Source organism: Haliotis rubra, unplaced genomic scaffold (assembly GCF_003918875.1).
Source record: "Haliotis rubra isolate DU_JTF1 unplaced genomic scaffold, ASM391887v1 Scf104, whole genome shotgun sequence".
Taxonomy (NCBI): Eukaryota; Metazoa; Mollusca; class Gastropoda; order Lepetellida; family Haliotidae; genus Haliotis; species Haliotis rubra.
The window spans coordinates 1,290,266-1,308,714 of NW_025764937.1; the positions used below are offsets into that span (position 1 = coordinate 1,290,266).

Below are 18,449 nucleotides of genomic sequence, written 5' to 3' on the forward strand. Positions count from 1 at the left end.
AGAAGCATGTACAATGTGAATGACCCCCCATAAAATGTATGTACAAAGTAAGTGAAACCACACACCTCCACCCCCGAATGCCATGTACAAATTCAATGACCCCGCCTTTCAATAATTTTTAAGCATGATCCAATCATATTTTTATGTACAGAATTGATTAGCAATGATCAGATGGTTGAATATTGTGTCACAAACTACTTCCACAAACACCATCCGGACACAAACTACATGAACAAACAACATTCGGACACAGTTATACAATGGTCTTGGCATCAGCCGGTTGATCTTGGTTGTATTTCATGGCCTCCACATGTCTGTCAAGGTTCTGGAGGATGATGATCACATCTTCCCGGGATCGTACCGTGTTGGGATGGAGCTTCCCCTGGACCTCCTCAAGGATCTCCAGCTCCATCATGTACAGTTCCAGGCACTTTTCAAGCCACTCCATATGCCCTGACTTGATGCTCCAATTGTTCCAGTACATCTGCCCATACAGCTGGTAGCATCGTGCAGTCTTCAGATGATATCGACCAAAAGAGGCAAGGCACAGAGCCATGGACTGTTCAAAGTAGGCCTCTGGAACTCCTGTGAATAATAAATACATTTTAAATGAGTTACATTATCATGCTGAATGACTACTACTGATTTGATAAGCAGCTTGAAGAGTTTTTATTGTTCACCAATCTCCCATAAGTGTAAACCAGCAAGAAGCTTTAATTCTTCAGTTAAACATAGGTACACAGTGTCATCTGTAAGCAAAGCAATTCACTGTTGTTGATTGGTATGTTGGTTAACGCTGCACTCAGCAATATTTCAGCTATATGGCAGTGATCTGTAAGTAATCGAGTCTGGACCAGACAATCTGGTGATCGACATCATGAGCAATGTTCTACACAATTGGGATACAATGACATGTGTCAACCAAGTCAGCAAACCAAACCACCCAATCCTGTTAGTCGCCTCTTACAACAAGCATGGGTTACTGTAGACCAATTTTAACCCAGATCTTCATGGGTCCAGATGATGAAGGAACGTAGTGTACATGATGGATGATGGAGTAGTCAATACCACTTACTGATGTCCGTAGCGTACTGTTCACTTTCCCCCAGCATGTACAGAACCTCCGCCAGACCCTTCTTGTTGTGGGTCTTTTTGAAGATTTTTCTGCCGTCCTGCAGGAGTGAACCCTTAAAATATCCACAGGTCAACAACACCTGCCCCAAGTAATCGTCATCAGGTGCCCAGTGTAGGCGGTGAATCTGCCAAGGGGGACGGTAAGAGAGGAGAATGAGATTTGTTTAGTGATAATAATAATAATGGCCATTAAGAAAGCACCTATTTCCACACACTTGTGCATGCTCAAAGCACTGACGCAGTATTACTCAGGATAACTCAAGCTGCCTGGGAGGCACTCGAAGGTTGACTGTCATATGAGTTATCCTACATCATCGATCTACACAACTGGGATTCGATGATGTGTCAACCAAGTCTTGCAACCCGATCCCTTTAATTGCCTCTTACGATAAGCATGGGTTGCTGAAGACCAATTCTGAATCAATAATCTTGAGGGCACCCTACATGTTGAAGATGTTTGGTGCCAGATCCTTCAAACACCTATGCTGGGCTATGGAACTCTCCCTCCACCTCAGATATTCTCCTTCCTTGACTACTTTTAAATCTGGCCTAAAGACCCATAACTTTAATAACCAGTGACAATTATTCAACTTTTTATTTGTATGCGCTTTGAGCATGCCCTGTGCAGTGTGTAAAATATTGCAGTTACATCATCGAGAGTTTGGGAAATGGTGGTCCAGCTGGCTGAGGTTCTGCAATTCCATTTGAAGGCTTGCATATCAGAAGCGTAATCCAGTGATCATGTTTCCAAATTTATGATTTGCCCATATATGATGATCCTCGGTTTATTGGCACCAAAGTCATACTCATGGACCTCAAGTTGTACATATTAGAGGGAGAAACAATTTGATGTTCAGATCAGATGCTCAATTATTTTTTTCAAATTAAACCTGTGCTCATGTATAATCAACTGCATTCAATCTTTGGACACTTGTATGAAAGAATCTACTGTCATATTATTTTGTTCCTGCACAAAATTCAGTAAAACATGGACAAAATGATATATTTTAGCACTTGGCAATACTTCTGCTGTATGATAGTGACTGGCATTTAATCAAGTCTGGTGCCGAATATTACATACAACAACCTTTCCAGATCAGCTTCAAACAGACCTAGATTATCACAAGATGTGTCTTTATGATGAGATGTAAGAGAAGTTAACAGACAACCATATTTACCATTTCACACTGAGGAGCATACTTTTCCCCATATTTCCTGCTGGATTGGTACCCAGGGTGGGAGTTGTACACAAATGTGAGAGCTGAAAACAAAGGTTTACATAAACTTATAAAATATTTCTCATGAGGTCATGATAAAATAACTTTTACACATTTTTCTCAGGCAGCACAATGAAAACAACACCTTTGTCACATATAATGTCCCTAAGATCCTGTGGATGAAGAATATTGACATAAAATAGTCAACAAGAGTAGACAAAAGTAGAAGAATCTTCATTTGAGTATATTGGGCAGCTGCTTAACTGTAACACATGGTAAATTGGGGATTACACTTTCTTAGTACTGGATAATTTTTAGAACTTTGTTGGGTTGAGTCCCATGTGGGATTTGAACTCTCGCTCTCAGTGTCAGACACCTAATCGGCGAAAGCTATGAATACACAATGCCATTTCATAGCTTTCAGATGTGGGAGCTGTGCCAATTTATACTTATCAGAGGATAGACAAAGTCTGTGACCTAGACACCCGAGTGGGTCAGATGGCTGACTTCATGTGCTGACGATTAGGGGCCTGACTCTGAGAGTGTTGGTTCGAATCCCTCATGGGACTCAACCCAACGAAGCTACTAGAATCTGTACTTTACTGAAAAAGTGTAATCCCAAATATAACACGTGTTACATTTCACCACTTTCTAAAAATGGCATTGTGTAGACATTGCTGTTTAACTGTACAGCATATTTCCTTCGCTTGAGACAGAAGTATGATATTTGATGATAAGTGAGTGAGTGAATTTAGTTTATGCCATACTCAGCAATATTCCAGCTATATGGCGGCGGTCTGTAAATAATTGAATAATAGAGTCTGGACCAGACAATCCAGTGATCAACAGCATAAGCATCGATCTGCGCAACCGGGAACCATTGATATGTCAACCAAGGCGTCGAGCCTGACCACCCGATCCCGTTAGTCGACTCTGACGACAAGCATGGGTTACTGAAGATCAGTATTCTAACCTGGACCTTCATGGTCTTGATGATAAGTAGAATTTCACCCAAGTATCATTGTTATAAAGTATATCAACAGGTGTAAAAGAAGTTAAAAACTCCTTCTTGTCTACAACTGGCATTTACACTTCCGTCATTTGCGAGGTCAAAATGCTGAGGATGCTAGGGTGTTTCTAGGGATGGCTATCCTCAGCGCCTCACATCTGATGAAATGTTGTAAACACATTGGCCACCATGATAGCATATGGATTTGGTTGCTAAAGTACCAAATGAGTGAGTGGGTGAGTATGGTTTTTCTGCCTCTTTTAGCAATATTCCACCAATATCACAGCGGGGGACACCAGAAATGGGATTCACACATTGTACCCATGCAAACACGGATCTTTGGCATGACGAGCGAGCACTTTAACCACTAGGCTACCCCACCACCCCTTAAAGTAAAAATAATAATGATTTACATATCCTGTTTGTGATTTTTTTGGGTAGGAAATAAATGACATCTGGATCTCTACGTGACTGCAAAGGCTCTTTGTTTAACATGATAGGATTTCCTTCATCCAAAATCATGATAAGGCATCTACTGGCAAACAAGGATAAGTTGATCACCGAGCTGACAATTGACCCATATTAGCATGTATGAGTGCCGCCCACTGGCTTGCCATTGTGAGCGAAGGGGCCCCAGGCTGTCCGCGATCAAGTGTAGTGCTACACTGACCACGTGAGAGTCTTATGAGCAAGGCGTGTGCAGCTACGCACGGAATCAATTTCATTGTCATGCACTGCACGTGCACGAGCCTACATCTGCTCCACCTTTCACAAACCAAATGGGTTTGCTCATTGACGTCCGCTGCCTACTTCTCGAGAATGCGTTCTCTGCACCGATCCAACTTATCTTTGTTTGCCAGTAATGCATCACTGCTGAAAATAGCCTCTAAAATGTTTTGGTTTTTTTCAGTTTTGATGTTTGACACATTAAATCTGCAGCTGTAGAAATGAGTGAGTGTGTTTCAGCAATATTCCTGCAATATCACGGTTTCGATCCCCGACCGCGTCATACCAAAAGACGTTAAAATATGGTACTTGTTGGTCCCTGCCTGGCTCTCGGCATTAATGGGTACAACAAGGACTGGTCGGTGCGGAGTCAGTATAATGTGTCTGAGTGGGGTATTCATGCTTCACTGCGGCATGGTATCTCAGTGGGCTAGCACTATAAAACCAGCTTAAGTCTGGGCTAGTAAAAGCAGCCGCACCTACACATACACACGCATGCATGTCGTCATAATACCGAAATATTCTCAAGCACAACGTTAAATCTGTATCGAAACGTCACACTCACGAATAAAAGAAGTTGTTATCCATAAAATTTGTTCTATATAAAACAGAGGGAGTGAGTAGCTTAAGACTGACTTCAAGAGTGAGTGAGTCAGTCAGTCAGTGAGTGAGAGTGTGAGTGAGTGAGTGAGGTTTTGCACCGCTTCTAGTAATGTTAAAGCAATATCACGATAGGGACACCAAAAATTGGCTTCACACATTGTATCCAGGTGAGGAATCGAACCCAGGTCTTCGGCATGACGAGCAAACGCTTTAACCACTAGGCTACCCCATTGCCCCGTGTCTCCTTGAAGTATTCTATGATTGCATTATAATATAAAATAATATAACAATAGTAATAATAGTAATATCCTGCTCATATGGCGCTCATATCTAGGCACATTGCTTGATCACGACGCTACGTACATTACTTTCCCCGATCATAGGACACTATCATACTTTCCGATACTTTATCAGCTCCCTGGGGAGATTACAGCCATGCTGCCTGTTACGTGCAATGAATGAAACTCTCACATTGCCAGCACATCAAATGCAATCACATAAAACATAAAATGTTAGACAAGGAATGCTAAGCTGAATTTGGATATCTTTCATATCATATCAGCGAAATTTTTTTGAGGAGGACGACGTTAAACCCCATTTCACCTCACCTCACCTCCAGCTGTAGAAAATCACTCACCTTTTCTGTAAAGTGCAGTCATGACTGCATACAATGGGTCAGCCAGTTCCTTTGCCTTTTCACCATATTTTTTCAGGGAGCCCTCGATGACCTTGTACAGAAGTTCAAGGCACTGATCGTACTGACCTATGTCCAACATGAACCAGCCTACTCGGGTCTGGAGTCGGTAACCTTCATCAGTATCCTTAAGGTTTTGAGACTGCGGAAAAATCAGGATTATCTGTAGTTAATATTATCTGAAGGTCAATAATAATTGTATTGCAATGCCAAAATATGATTCTTCAAATATCTAGTACATTGCGTCTCCATTCTATTGGGACTTGGATTTGTATACAACAACAGCTTCATTATATCAGTCATGTCAACAGCTCCATCGCTTTTATCGTCACTGACTTAGTACAGAATTTTGTCTTGCTCTTGATGATGAAATCAACATCAAATCGAATTATTTCTTCTGAATGTTAGATCACTTACAATCATGGCAAAAAAGAAGTGGACCTCATGTAAAAGATGTGGCACTTAACTGGAACATCAGGATAATTGTTTTGCTTTTTTATTCATTAACGCCGCACTAAGCAATATTCCAGCTATATGGCAGCAGTCTGTGAGTCTTGACCAGACAATCCTGTGATCAACATCATGACCAATGCAGTTTGGATATGTAAAGACATTCGTCAACCAAGTCAGCGAGCCTGATCCCTTTAGTCACTATGTACAACAAGCGTGGGTTGCTGAAGACCAATTCTAACCCTGAACTTCTTTGGAATGAAACATTAGGATTTGACTGTTACATGATTTATACACTGCAGTGAAGTTTTATCTTGTCTTAATTCTTAAACACTTGTTCTAAGAAAACAGACTCATATATCAGTTTATTCATTTACAAAATAGATCTTGAAGGAATCATCATCCGTGTGTCCATGTCATGAGTTTTTCAAATGTAGCAGACATTTATCATGTCTTTAACAGGTCAGTTTGGTTTGTTTGAATATTATATAATTATTAAATATATGAAATGGTGTTATAGTGTTTTATTGTTTACAAGTAAGGCCAGACCGATTTTATTTCTTGTTTTACGGATTTTTTTCCTCAGAAAAACTAAAGGCAGGAGGGAAAAAAATAAAAATAAATCACCAGTCAAAGTAATACTCCTTCTAAATACTCAAAGTATGTTACTTTGGGCAATTTATGAAGTGTATATGGGGCAAAAAATATTCTAAAAGCAAAATTTCTTGTATGTTTACATTCTTGGCCAATGAAAACATTAGGATTTTATTTTTTGAGGGGAAATTAATTTTAATTTTTTTTCTTATTCTTGAAAAAATATGACAGGCGGATCCGTAAAACAAGAAATAGAATTGGTCTGACCTAAAATAAGAATAAAAGTATTATATAAGTCATAAAAGGTCACTAAACATATTGAAGGTTGGTGGTAGTATTCTAAAGTTTGTGGTTTTAAGCATCTGTCAATCATGTTGATATTTGGTTGTATTTGTCAAGTATTCCAGATGAATTCCATTCATCTGAAACGTTCCTATCATGGTTAAGATTCACAAAATATGCTGGATCAAGAGTATGGTCTCATTCTGGATCATTGTTTATCACTTGACACTAATTCACAGCTCCCAATTGGCTAATTTCAAATTCCCATAATTCCCATGCACCAATCTGAGCACCCTAGTAATAACACCAGTATGAAACAGCACAGCACTCAGGCAACAAGGCATCAAGGTTCAAGTGGCAGATGAAACATTTAACAGGTCACATTTGATATCAGGTAGCATCACAACATGGTCTAGTTGTAAAGGTCTATTCCACAAATGGGGCTTGTGTGACTAATAAGGAATTATCTGAATAATCCTCATCTCACCCCTACAGTGCGTCATGTGATTCCTGATATTACTTGAAGACTTAATCAGCTGTAACACAAAATGATCTGCCTTGTCAAGGATATGATTTGTCTCCCCTCATGATTTCGTTAACACAGCTTGACAGTATACAGAGTCTCCTATAGCAGGATGTGTTCTTGAAGGAAGTCAGTTTACATTGAGTAACGCATCTCCCTTATTTCAATGTATTCCTGAGGGACGTATTACACAGAGTTGTCTCCCCTACCTAAATGTATTTCTGTAGTAAGTCAGTACACAGAGTTGTCTACCCTACCTCTGTGTGTTCTGTATATACAAAGTAACACATCTTTCCTATTTCATAGTATTCCTGAAGGAAGTATACACTTTTCCCTCCACTACCTCAATGTATTCCTCGAGGAAGTCAGTGTAGGCAGCGGCTGCCTCTTCGTATCCCCCAAGGTGTTGCCAGGCCTTCATCAGGTACTGCTTGTGCTTGTCTTGGGACACGTGTTCAAAAACCTCTCTCTCTGTCAGCACTGCACGGAGCTCAGTCATATCCTTGGCTGCCAGTAGATGGTACAGAAGCTCCTCACACTTCCTAGAAATGTCCTTGCTGGGAAGGAATTGTCAAAACAAACATTACAATAACTGCCCAAGAAAGAATGATTTCCACACAGACATCCAAGCATGATATATATTATTCCAGAAACATCCTGGCAAAGTTTCAGTTGATAATATTAGCAATTACCTGACATATCATTAAAAATAATTATAATTTTTTGTTCTTCCAATACCATGAGCGGCATGATGTTGCCAATTTGCCTGTCTAAGAAATTTGAAAACTTGGCATACTTTTTCAGTAGTGGTCCAGGACTGCGTGCTAAACCTATAGGTGTAAATCTAAACGTCATAACATGAAAACTGAAGCATATACAACAAACTACCCAAAAAAGGTGGACAGAAGGTTTGAACCATCCCAAACACAATGAAAATATTCGTGCAAATGCACAACTGCATAAGGTGCTGGACAGTTGCACATGACACACATGCAGCATGCACAAAAGCTGTCTGTACCTGTGTCTCTAACAGTTCCAAATCAGGGCATAATTGCTTGAAATGTGTAAAGTCAAATAAGGACTTGAATGAAACCACCTATTGGTCATCCCAAGACGTAAACTAAAAGCCTTTGGTTTCCGCTCTTTTAGTTATGGAGCTCCAACACTATGGAACCAGCTGCCACTCTAACTCAAACAACATCCCTTGATTCCTTCAAATGTGCCTTGAAAACATTCCTCTTCAGAAAATTCTACAGTGATTAACAAACATATCCTCAAAAGTTTCAACCATTTTATGTACAAATGTTTTATGTCTTGTAGCACTCCAATCACCTTAATGAGTAGAGCTTTGAGCATACACTTTTGTAAGGAATCCAGACCAGTATAAATACACATATCATATCTGCCTAGTCGAACCCACCAAGAACTTTCCAGAGAATATGAAGGCTTCCCAACACTGCAGCCTTCTGCATTACCCAGAGTGTCAGAAGGGCTGTACTCCCGGTGGAGAACCCGGGCACTCTCCTGATCTGCGCCAAGAGATCAGGAGGTACCAAACCAAGGGCACCGAGAACAATGGGGAGCCTGGCGACAGTGTACTTGGGATGCATGCGAGACATTTCAAAGGCGAGGTCCGCATATTTATCATGCTTTTCCTGAATCTTGCCAATCACATTGCTGTCAAAAGGGACAGAAAATTCAATGATATAAATAAATTCATTGGCTTTATCAAAAAGGACTGACTGACTGACTGAGTTTGGTTTTACGCCACTTTTTTATCAAAAAGGACATGATCAGGTTTGTTGGCAGGAATTCTTCTGAGGCTGTATATGGGCCTATTCCAGAAGAGTTTGAAAGCATCATTTTCCATGACGCCCTGGACATGTTCAGGGTCGTACCATGGATGGACCTCGGAGGCATGTCGGAGACGGTAGTAAAAGCAACGAGCCATGCCATCATGTCATTTAAGATATGATGTCTGTGCCAAGGAAGGGCATCCACTGACAAGGTGTTGGACAGTCTCTGTGAATTCATTGCAAAGTCGACATTTCATATTGATATTTTCTTTAAGAATCACATTTAGGCGATTGCGATTAGTAAGTGACTGGTCCTGAGCAGCAAAAAGGAAGCCCTCAGTTTCACATTTAAGACCAGCCGACTTCATCCAGGCGAAAGAGTCGGTGGGATTGCTATTCTGTTCAACACACTGCATGTACACACGATGCAATGGCTTCTCAGAAAGCTTCTCCACAAAAGACCGACTCTGGGCAGACTTGGTGAAGGACTTCACCTGGTTTACTCCCATCACTGTACCGTCCAGCAGTACATCGCCACCATTATTATTATTATTATGTTTTACAGATTAAAGATAGTATTATGCAGCAGAGAGGGTTCGGGTGATCCTGGCACAGTCAGGCTGGTAAGGCTCATCATCAGCTCAGGGCCCTTGCCCCCTCTACACGCAGCCCAGACAGCGAATGGGACTTCTCCCAGGAAACGCTGCCTAATCGAACCCACCAAGAACTTTCCGGAGAATATGAAGGCTCCCCAACACTGCAGCCTTCTGCATTACCCAGAGTGTCAGAAGGGCTGTGCTCCAGGTGGAGAACCCGGGCACTCTCCTGATCTGCGCCAAGAGATCAGGAGGTACCAAACCAAGGGCACCGAGAACAATGGGGAGCCTGGCGACAGTGTACTTGGGATGCAAGTGAGACATTTCAAAGGCGAGATCCGAATATTTATCATTATTATTAATGTTATTATTATTCAATATTCAAATAAGGACTAAAGATGTCAAATAAGAAAATATTGTTGTAAATATTGCCTAAAAAAATTATTTTGTGAGTTCATGAAAGTATGTTGTAACTTTGGGTTTCAATCAGTAAACCGACATGAACTTAAATTTTTCAATGAACTAATTATTGTATGAACTGGTGTTAGAAGTTACCACTGTTTAAAGTAGGCAGCGAGTCGTCTGTGATAGGCCATTTTGGTTGCCTCATCCTTCAGGAATACTTGTCGCACAACCTTACTGGATGTTCTGTGGTAGAAGTCTAGTCGCCCATCATCGGGAACCCCCTCCACAAGGTCGCAGGAACTGATGGAGCCCCAGGTACACTAACGCCCACTAAAACAGAAAGAGTGAGTGGTTTAAGCTTGACTTCAACAGTAGGTTTGTAAGTTTGGTTCAATATGCCTGCTGGAGTTAGTGGGTATGGTTTTATGCGATTTTAGGAATATTCCAGCAACATCATGGCGGGGAACACCAGAAATGGGCTTCACACATTGTACCCATGTGGGGAATCGAAACTGGGCCTTTGGCATGACGAGCAAACACTTTAACCACTATGCTCCCCCACCGCCCCATGCAAGCTAGAAGTATTCTATGATTATATTATAATATCAAATAATATCGAATGCAATCACATAAAACATAAAATGTTAAATAAGGAACGCTAAGCTGAATTTGGATATCTTTCATATCTTTAGAAACTGGCCAAAAATACAGATTCTTTATTAGTTTGCTTGCTTGTTTCTTATAAAACACACCACCCAGCAATATTCCAGCCATATGGCAGCGATTGTAAATATTTGAGTCTGGACCACCCTCAGCAGTATTGACAGTTTCTACATAATCTAGTCTGAACCAGACAATCCAGTGATCAACAGCATGAGCATCGATCTACGCAACTGGGATACGATGACATGTGTCAACCAGGACAGTGAGTCTGACCACCCAATTCCGTTAGTCCCCATTTACGACAAGCATGGGTTACTGAAGACCAATTCTAACTGGGATCTTCACGGGTAGCTGCTTTAGTTCTTTAATAAGAACAACAGATTCAGTATGACTGGCATGTCTAGAGCAGCATGTATACCAAGGCCCATTACTGGGATGAACCATATGAACATTTTCAGATTCAAAACCCAGATAAGGTTAAAGGTCACATGCAACGTAAAACACAACTTTGCAGATTCTGATACCTTTCGGTATGGACTTACCGAAACAAATCGTCAAAAATGCAAATTCAACTTATAAAGTTGAAAAATAACGTGATGAAAAAAAAGCGCGAAATCGGAGTTCAAACGTTTCACTAAATTTCCCCAGACTTTTCTGGGGAAAACGGATTTCAACAGCTGGGCTGCGCACATAGCATGTGCGCAGTGAAATAGGTTCGTTCGGGTTGGAAGCGGGTTGTCCGGTGAATACTCGGTGAAGGCTTTGGTGTGAGCTATTTTTCTAATGTTTTGTTGATATCTCACAGGCGCGAGCTTTTTATATGTTATGACAGTAAATTAACTGTTTATATAATTTCATTTGTCTATTTCACCACACGTTCTTCTTACCAAGTCACTTTCTCAGTTCGATACTTAAAAGCAATGAATTTCTAACTGTGATATAGATATGTCGTTGTCACAGACAAAACTCAATGTCTTGTTTTATTGACACCTGTGTGTCTGCCTGCCTGTCTGCTAATGACAATATTCAATACACAGCTGCTATCACTGACCACATGCAATTTGAACTTAACACCAATCAGGTTATACACCATAAACAAAATGCATTGATTTATGGCCCGAGTTCGGTCTCTGTCACATTATGTAATTACACAGACAGGCAGGTGTGATACTTGAACACATGACATGTTATGATGTTTGTTGATTGCAAAATGTTATACACAAAAAATGAGCATGTATTTACAAAACCCAACATCTCTATATATATACACACAATGAGCATCTGCAAATGAACCAGCCGTTACACTTGAGTGCACACCCACCCGCTCTGACTGGGTTCGGTATCCCGGCTGCTTCATTTCTTGGGAAGTAAACCGAAGTACACAATATTGCACTTTTGATTTGCGATTGTACGCTTATAATTTTGTTTATATGTTTTTTCATAACCAGCAATGTATATTATATGTCATGAATAAGTGATAATTGCATTTTAATTATGTTTGATTTTTTGGTTGCATGTGACCTTTAAGGAAAAATCCAATTATTATTAGGTGTTAATATATATGTAGCAGGGTTTGGAGTCATCCCACAGATGACATCCTTCTGTTGTCAGCTTGCTGCCAGGGTTAACCTCTTTGGTCATGTGGACAAGGTGTCCAACTTAGGATCAGAAGGTCTGTGGTTGAATCCCAGCATGGGACTCAGAAATGTTATGGCTACTTATATTATCTGGTCATTATGTGCTGTCTACAAAGACTAGCTGTTGGAATCATTAGTAACATTTTGAAAGAGAACTGTATCAGGTATAACTTATTATAGGTATATAAATTACAAGTGGTAAATCTTAATTTGAAGTATCGTGTGAAAGAAGGTTCCTGAGAAAATTTGTAACATGTGAATGTTTGTAGCTGACTTCCGCAGAGGAGGACAGGGAGATGATAGACAATGAACCATGACAACTGACACATAGGATTTGTCAAGTTATTAGATTATCAGTAATTCCATGGCTTGTTTATTGATAATTACTTTGCTTGTTTATTGATCATTTATGTTTGTTATGGATTACCTATTACATGCATGTTTATTGATAATTACTTTGCTTGTTGATTATTATTACCGGTAATTTCTGAATCTATATACATAAGACTTTGTCTTGCTAAGTAACTTCAAAAGATACATTAAGCTGTTTAGATACACATAAAACAGAATAAAATAAGAATATATCGTGGAAGTTCAAACTATTCTACCAGGAGCAAGGTCTGGCATTAAGCCTTACAGAGTTAAGTCCCTTTACTGATTGGGCATCTCCACATGTCACCTTGTTTATTTTGTTTGTTTGTTGTTTAAAAAGCCACCCTCAGCAGTATTGACAGTTTCTACATAATCTAGTCAATCCAGTGATCAACAGCATGGGCATCGATCTACACAATTGGGATACGATGACATGTGTCAACCAAGTCAGCAACACTGACCACCGGCTTCCATTAGTCGCCTCTTACAACATGGGTTCGAATTACATGAAAATATGGATGTCCAAGATGGCATCAGCTTAAAATAACATCATTTCTATGACAGGAGACAGAGATATTAGTGTGATATATCACTGACTGAATATTATGCAGCTTATGTCAATGTTATGAAACAACAGTTATATTATGAAAATACTGTCTGTTGTCACTTTTGAAGAGCCAGTCTAATTTGCTTTACTCCCTCTGAGTATTTTGAAACTTCCATGGATGATCACCTCCAGTTTTGAAGATAGATCACCTATTGTGGAGGGCTGATCAGCTCATAATGAAAAGAGATATCAAGTAGAAATTGGAGTGATTTTATGTGACTGCACTTGAAACAACTTTGCGATATTCTGTCAACATGGAGCTGGATGTAAAATTCAATGAACCCACTGTTCACCTGCCCGTTTAGGGCAAAGGTCTGTAAAAAGTCCAGAATTGGAATTCAAGATGTCTAAATTCAGTTTTTTAGTATCACAAGTAGGCTTTATCTGCAAAGATTGATAATTCTTATAATCGTCAATGAGAAGAATTATTAATAATTATTGATATAAAATTGTGTTATTGATACTATCATACAGGAACAATTGTGATAAAAAATATTAAAACCCACACCCTCAGAGTCAACCACCTAATTGCCAGCACACAACGTCAGCCGTTTAACCCACTCAGCCACCATGCCTCTGGTGTTTGGTGAGTGGGTTCTCAATGGCATTGAGCATTCACACAGTACCTCTGCCATATAAATCTTCTGCCCAGTAAACTGGACTGCAGTACTGCTGCTGCTCGGGATGAGGGGCTCCGCTGCCAGGAGTTCCACCAGCTCTGCTTCAGACAAGCCGAACCTCGATGTCTCGATGAGACACAGTGTGGACAGAACCTTGTCTCCTCCATACTCTTTAATGATGCGATTAAACACCTGAAATACAGGTGACATGTAAAATATGTAGTGTAGAACAATTAAACCATATCTAGATTATAGATACCCATCCTGAAACTAAACACCTGAAATACAGGTGACATGTAAAACAGGTAGTGTAGAACAATTAAACCATATCTTGATTATAGATACCCATCCTGAAACTAAACACCTGAAATACAGGTGACATGTAAAACAGGTAGTGTAGAACAATAAAACCACTGGCAAATAGACATAGTGCCATAACTGTCAGAAGCCATTGTCAAAGATTCCACTTGGTGCTAAGATGCCTTGAGGAATTGCGCTATAAATGTTCATGTTCAGACAAAGAGCAGTTTCAAGAATAAAGTCTATCAGCATATTTAAATCCTGACACAACCAAAGCACATCCACATCTACTGTTTGCTGCAGATTAAGGTAAAAGCTTTCTTTCGATCCTGTTTCATAATTTGAGTACACAGCATTCTTTCAGACAATCCTTTTAAAATTTTAGCTTCTCAGTACAATGTTCACCCTCACAATTTCAATAACGCCAGACAGGTCTCCAGGCAGACTGTGTATTTTACTGGTGAGATTCCGGAAGTCCCCAAACACACGGAGCTCTTCACAGGAGATGGCGAGATATAATGGCCGCCCTGCATCTTCCTTTGTCACCAGTAGTTGCATCTGAATAAATTTACAAAAAAACAAAATTCTTTCATTATCGTAAATTTCTCTTCTAAAATGCAATAAACACATCCTTCATTGCGATGTTGGGACCACATATTCAAAGAGATCATCCATATCCATTCTGGTACACCTATTGAAATGCTTTTGTGTACAACATCTACTTGGACTGATCGACTGAGTTTGGTTTTACGCCGCTTTTAGCAATATTCCAGCAACATCACGGCGGGGGACACCAGAAATGGGCTTCACACATTGTACCCATGTGGGGAATCGAACCCGGGTCTTCAGCGTGACAAGCCAATGCTTTAACCACTAGGCTACCCCACCTCCCCCATCTACTTGGATAGGGTTATAAATAGAAACATGGAGCAAGAGCGAGTACAGTTTTACGCCGCTTTTAGCAATATTCCAGCAATATCACGGCAGGGGACACCAGAAATAGGCTTCACACATTGTACCCATGTGGGGAATCGAACCCGGGTCTTCAGCGTGATGAGTGGATGCTTTAACCACTGGACTACCCCAACAGCCCTTGAAACAAGGATGGTAACATTACATTAAATCTCAAGAATTTCAACGTAATAACATATTCGTCACTAATCTATGAATTTAAAATGTCATGTATGGCTGTTTCCAGGGAAATGGGGGTGGTGGGGTAGTCTATTGTTTAAAATGTTCGCTCATCACGCTGTGTAGTTTTACGCCACACTCAGCAATATTCCAGCTATATGGCGGCAGTCTGTAAATAATCGAGTCTGCACCAGACAATCCAGTGATCAACAGCATGAGCATCAATCTGCGCAATTGGGAACCGATGACATGTGTCAACCTCATCACGCTGAACACCTGGGTTCAATTCCTTACATGGCTTCTATGTATGAAGGCCGTGTATGGTGACCCCTGCCGTGTTATTGCTGAAATATTGCTAAAAGCAGTGTAATAGCTCACTAGCTTATGATAAATGACTGGAACACATATATAACTGGATATTACTGCACTACTTGCAGCCAGAATAACAAACATCAAGTGGATGAGAGCTGTTGGTGCGCACTAAATTCATGTGAGCCACCACCATAACTACCTGTTCCTTGTCAAGTAACTTGTTGTAGTCGGCCAGATATTCACTAATGATCTTGGTCCTGTAGTCCTGGTTCAGGGGTTCAACCATAACCTCGTCACACTGGACCTCATGTGACCTCATGGCATGTAGGGTGGCGCCCTCTAGTGTACTGACAACGAGGCGCATTCCCTTGGGAAGTTTACGGGGCAGCCATCCAAGTTTGTGAGCCATCCCTGTTGGAGAATATTGATCGAGTTGTTATGTTGTGTTTCATCTTATACAGTGAGTGAGTGAGTGAGTATGGTTTTACGATGCTTTTAGCAATATTCCAGCAATATCATGGCAGGGGACACCAGAAATGGGTCTTCACACATCGTTGAGGTAGTATACAGATGGTCAGTTTGGTCAGTTTGTCAATAAAGGGGGCATGCATAGGATCTGAAATGATTTTGATTAAGTATGTTTTGGCATCTACCAGCCTGAGATATTAGTCGGATATGTCAACGTTGGGTTGATGTATGGCTTAAGATAACTAGCAATGTCATTTTATCACTGGAAGAAATTGATGGTACCAAATAAAGTCTCGAAAGGGACTAATGAAAGTAACTAATTATTAAGATTGGATATGAGGCATTTCTGTAGGAGGTAGGACATCATTTCGGGAGGAGCCCAGAAATTGTGAAGAGAACTAAAACTAGCTGACTGAGAGAGGCGGAGACTGAGCCCTGCCGTTGACTTGAGAGGTTCTCTCTGCATATTGAGAGATTGGCTCAGATGAAATTGTAACTTTAGGAATTGGGAAAGAAACCAACAAGTTCTTCCAGGAGATGTGTGAATCTGTGTTACATGTAAACCAGGAAATCTAGGAAATATTTGAGGACCTTTGTGAAAGAATTCATGTTAAAATAAACCGGACTTGAACACCATACTGGACTTATCCTTGATTATCCATCTAGCTACATCATCCCCAGAATCAGAGTGGCTAGACAGATTGCCTAGGTAATAAGGGTACAACACCCCGAAAACCTAAGGTAATAGTAGCCATATGTTTAAAGCGTTTGCTCGTCACGCGGAAGACCCGGGTCTGATTCACTGATTGAGTTTTATGCCGCACTCAGCAATATTACAGCTATATGGTGGCGGTATGTAAATAATTGAATCTGGTCCAGACAATCCAGTGATCAACAGCATGAGCATCAATCTACACAACTGGGATACGATGACATGTGTCAACCAAGTCAGCGAGCCTGACCATCCGATCCCGATCCGCCATGAATTGTAAACTGAATTTGTGCTGCACACCTTGACATTAAGCAACATTTGTAAGGCACTACATTGAAAACACATGATGTTTATTGTGTTGTAATCCCATAGACTACAGGTATTCCCAGGTAGAAAGGACTTACCTTCATCATCCATCTGATTCAGAGCATCAATATAAACAATCAGCTTCTCGTATCCCTGATCAAGAGCATATTCTGTTGACTTCTCAAACATGGTTCCTGTGTATCGCATCATCTCGTCCGAGTCCATGGGAGGGACGGTGTTTGGGGGCATGCACTCATGAAACATCCTTGATAGAATTCGGTACAGGTTTGTGGAGTCTGGAGTAGCGCCAACAAAATGGAAGAACACCTGAAAAGAGGAGCATGGCGGACATTGAGTGATCGTCATCAAACTTCAAATCAGCACCAATAGCTATTTCTCTGAGATACTGGGCAGTGGGGTAGCCTGGTGGTTAAAGCGTTCACTCATCACGCCAAAGGCACGGGTTCGATTCCCCCACATGGGTACAATGTGTAAGCCCATTTCTGGTGTCTCCTGCCATGATATTGCTGGGATATTGCTAAAAGCAGCGTAAAAAACAAACTCACTCACTCACTGAGATACCATACCACAGTTGGACATGGATGCCCCACTCAGACACAACAGCATACCAACTCCAAACTAAAGCGTTCTTGTCTTATATCTGTAAAGCTGAGTATCAGGTAAGGTAACAACAAATACCATCTTGGAACATTTTTCGTAAGACAGCCCAAGGTATTGAACCACAGACTTTCTGCTCTCGATGGCAGATGCTCTACCAACTAAAACCATGGTAGGATTTTATCTAGGATTTTACAACTAAGTGGCTTTGGCTGACAGACTGGGAAACATGATATGGACTTATGCTGTTTTGTTTTTTTAATTCTTATTTTGTAAATCCTAAGAAAAATGCAAATTTTGAATTAAATATTCAAATTTGCTTCAGACATGAGGCCAAATATCAACCTGTGAGGAGATCTGGACAAATCCATGTTTCGATTCGGACAGGGAATCAAACCATAATGAATACACCATGCTTTTTAGAATGTGGTAAAACATATAACATATGATATATTTGGGATTACATTTTCTCAGTAAAGAACAGATTCTAGTACTTTAGTTAGGTTGAATTACGTCTGGGATTTTGAACCCACACTCTCAGATTCAGGCACCTAATCACACATGGTACAAAAAGTACTTCCATTCTGTGGAAACGGCGGAGGCTGAGTGGGTTAGATCACTGACTTTGTGTGCTGGTCAGGTGCCCAACTCTGAAAGTGTGTTCAAATCCCAGA

General features: G+C 40.6%; 2 protein-coding genes across 2 annotated transcripts in view; both read right to left on the bottom strand.

The window, feature by feature from the left end:
- LOC124274188 lies at positions 1–10,335 on the bottom strand. Its single transcript, XM_046709499.1, has 6 exons — positions 10,180–10,335; positions 7,576–7,789; positions 5,327–5,525; positions 2,313–2,395; positions 1,076–1,259; positions 1–585 (listed from the first exon to the last, which is right to left on the bottom strand). The coding sequence occupies exons 1-6, from the start codon at positions 10,218–10,220 to the stop codon at positions 254–256; spliced, it is 1,053 nt and encodes a 350-aa protein (XP_046565455.1). The 5' UTR covers positions 10,221–10,335; the 3' UTR covers positions 1–253.
- Positions 10,273–18,449, bottom strand: part of LOC124274176 (telomerase protein component 1-like) — a 24,149-nt gene continuing 15,972 nt past the window's right edge. Inside the window, exons 10-14 of the mRNA XM_046709490.1 lie at positions 17,256–17,484; positions 15,871–16,082; positions 14,640–14,786; positions 13,935–14,120; positions 10,273–10,359 (exon numbers count right to left, since the gene is read on the bottom strand). Coding sequence (XP_046565446.1) covers positions 10,297–10,359; positions 13,935–14,120; positions 14,640–14,786; positions 15,871–16,082; positions 17,256–17,484 — 837 coding nt within the window. The 3' untranslated portion in view covers positions 10,273–10,296. The remainder of the gene's footprint in view (positions 10,360–13,934; positions 14,121–14,639; positions 14,787–15,870; positions 16,083–17,255; positions 17,485–18,449) is intronic.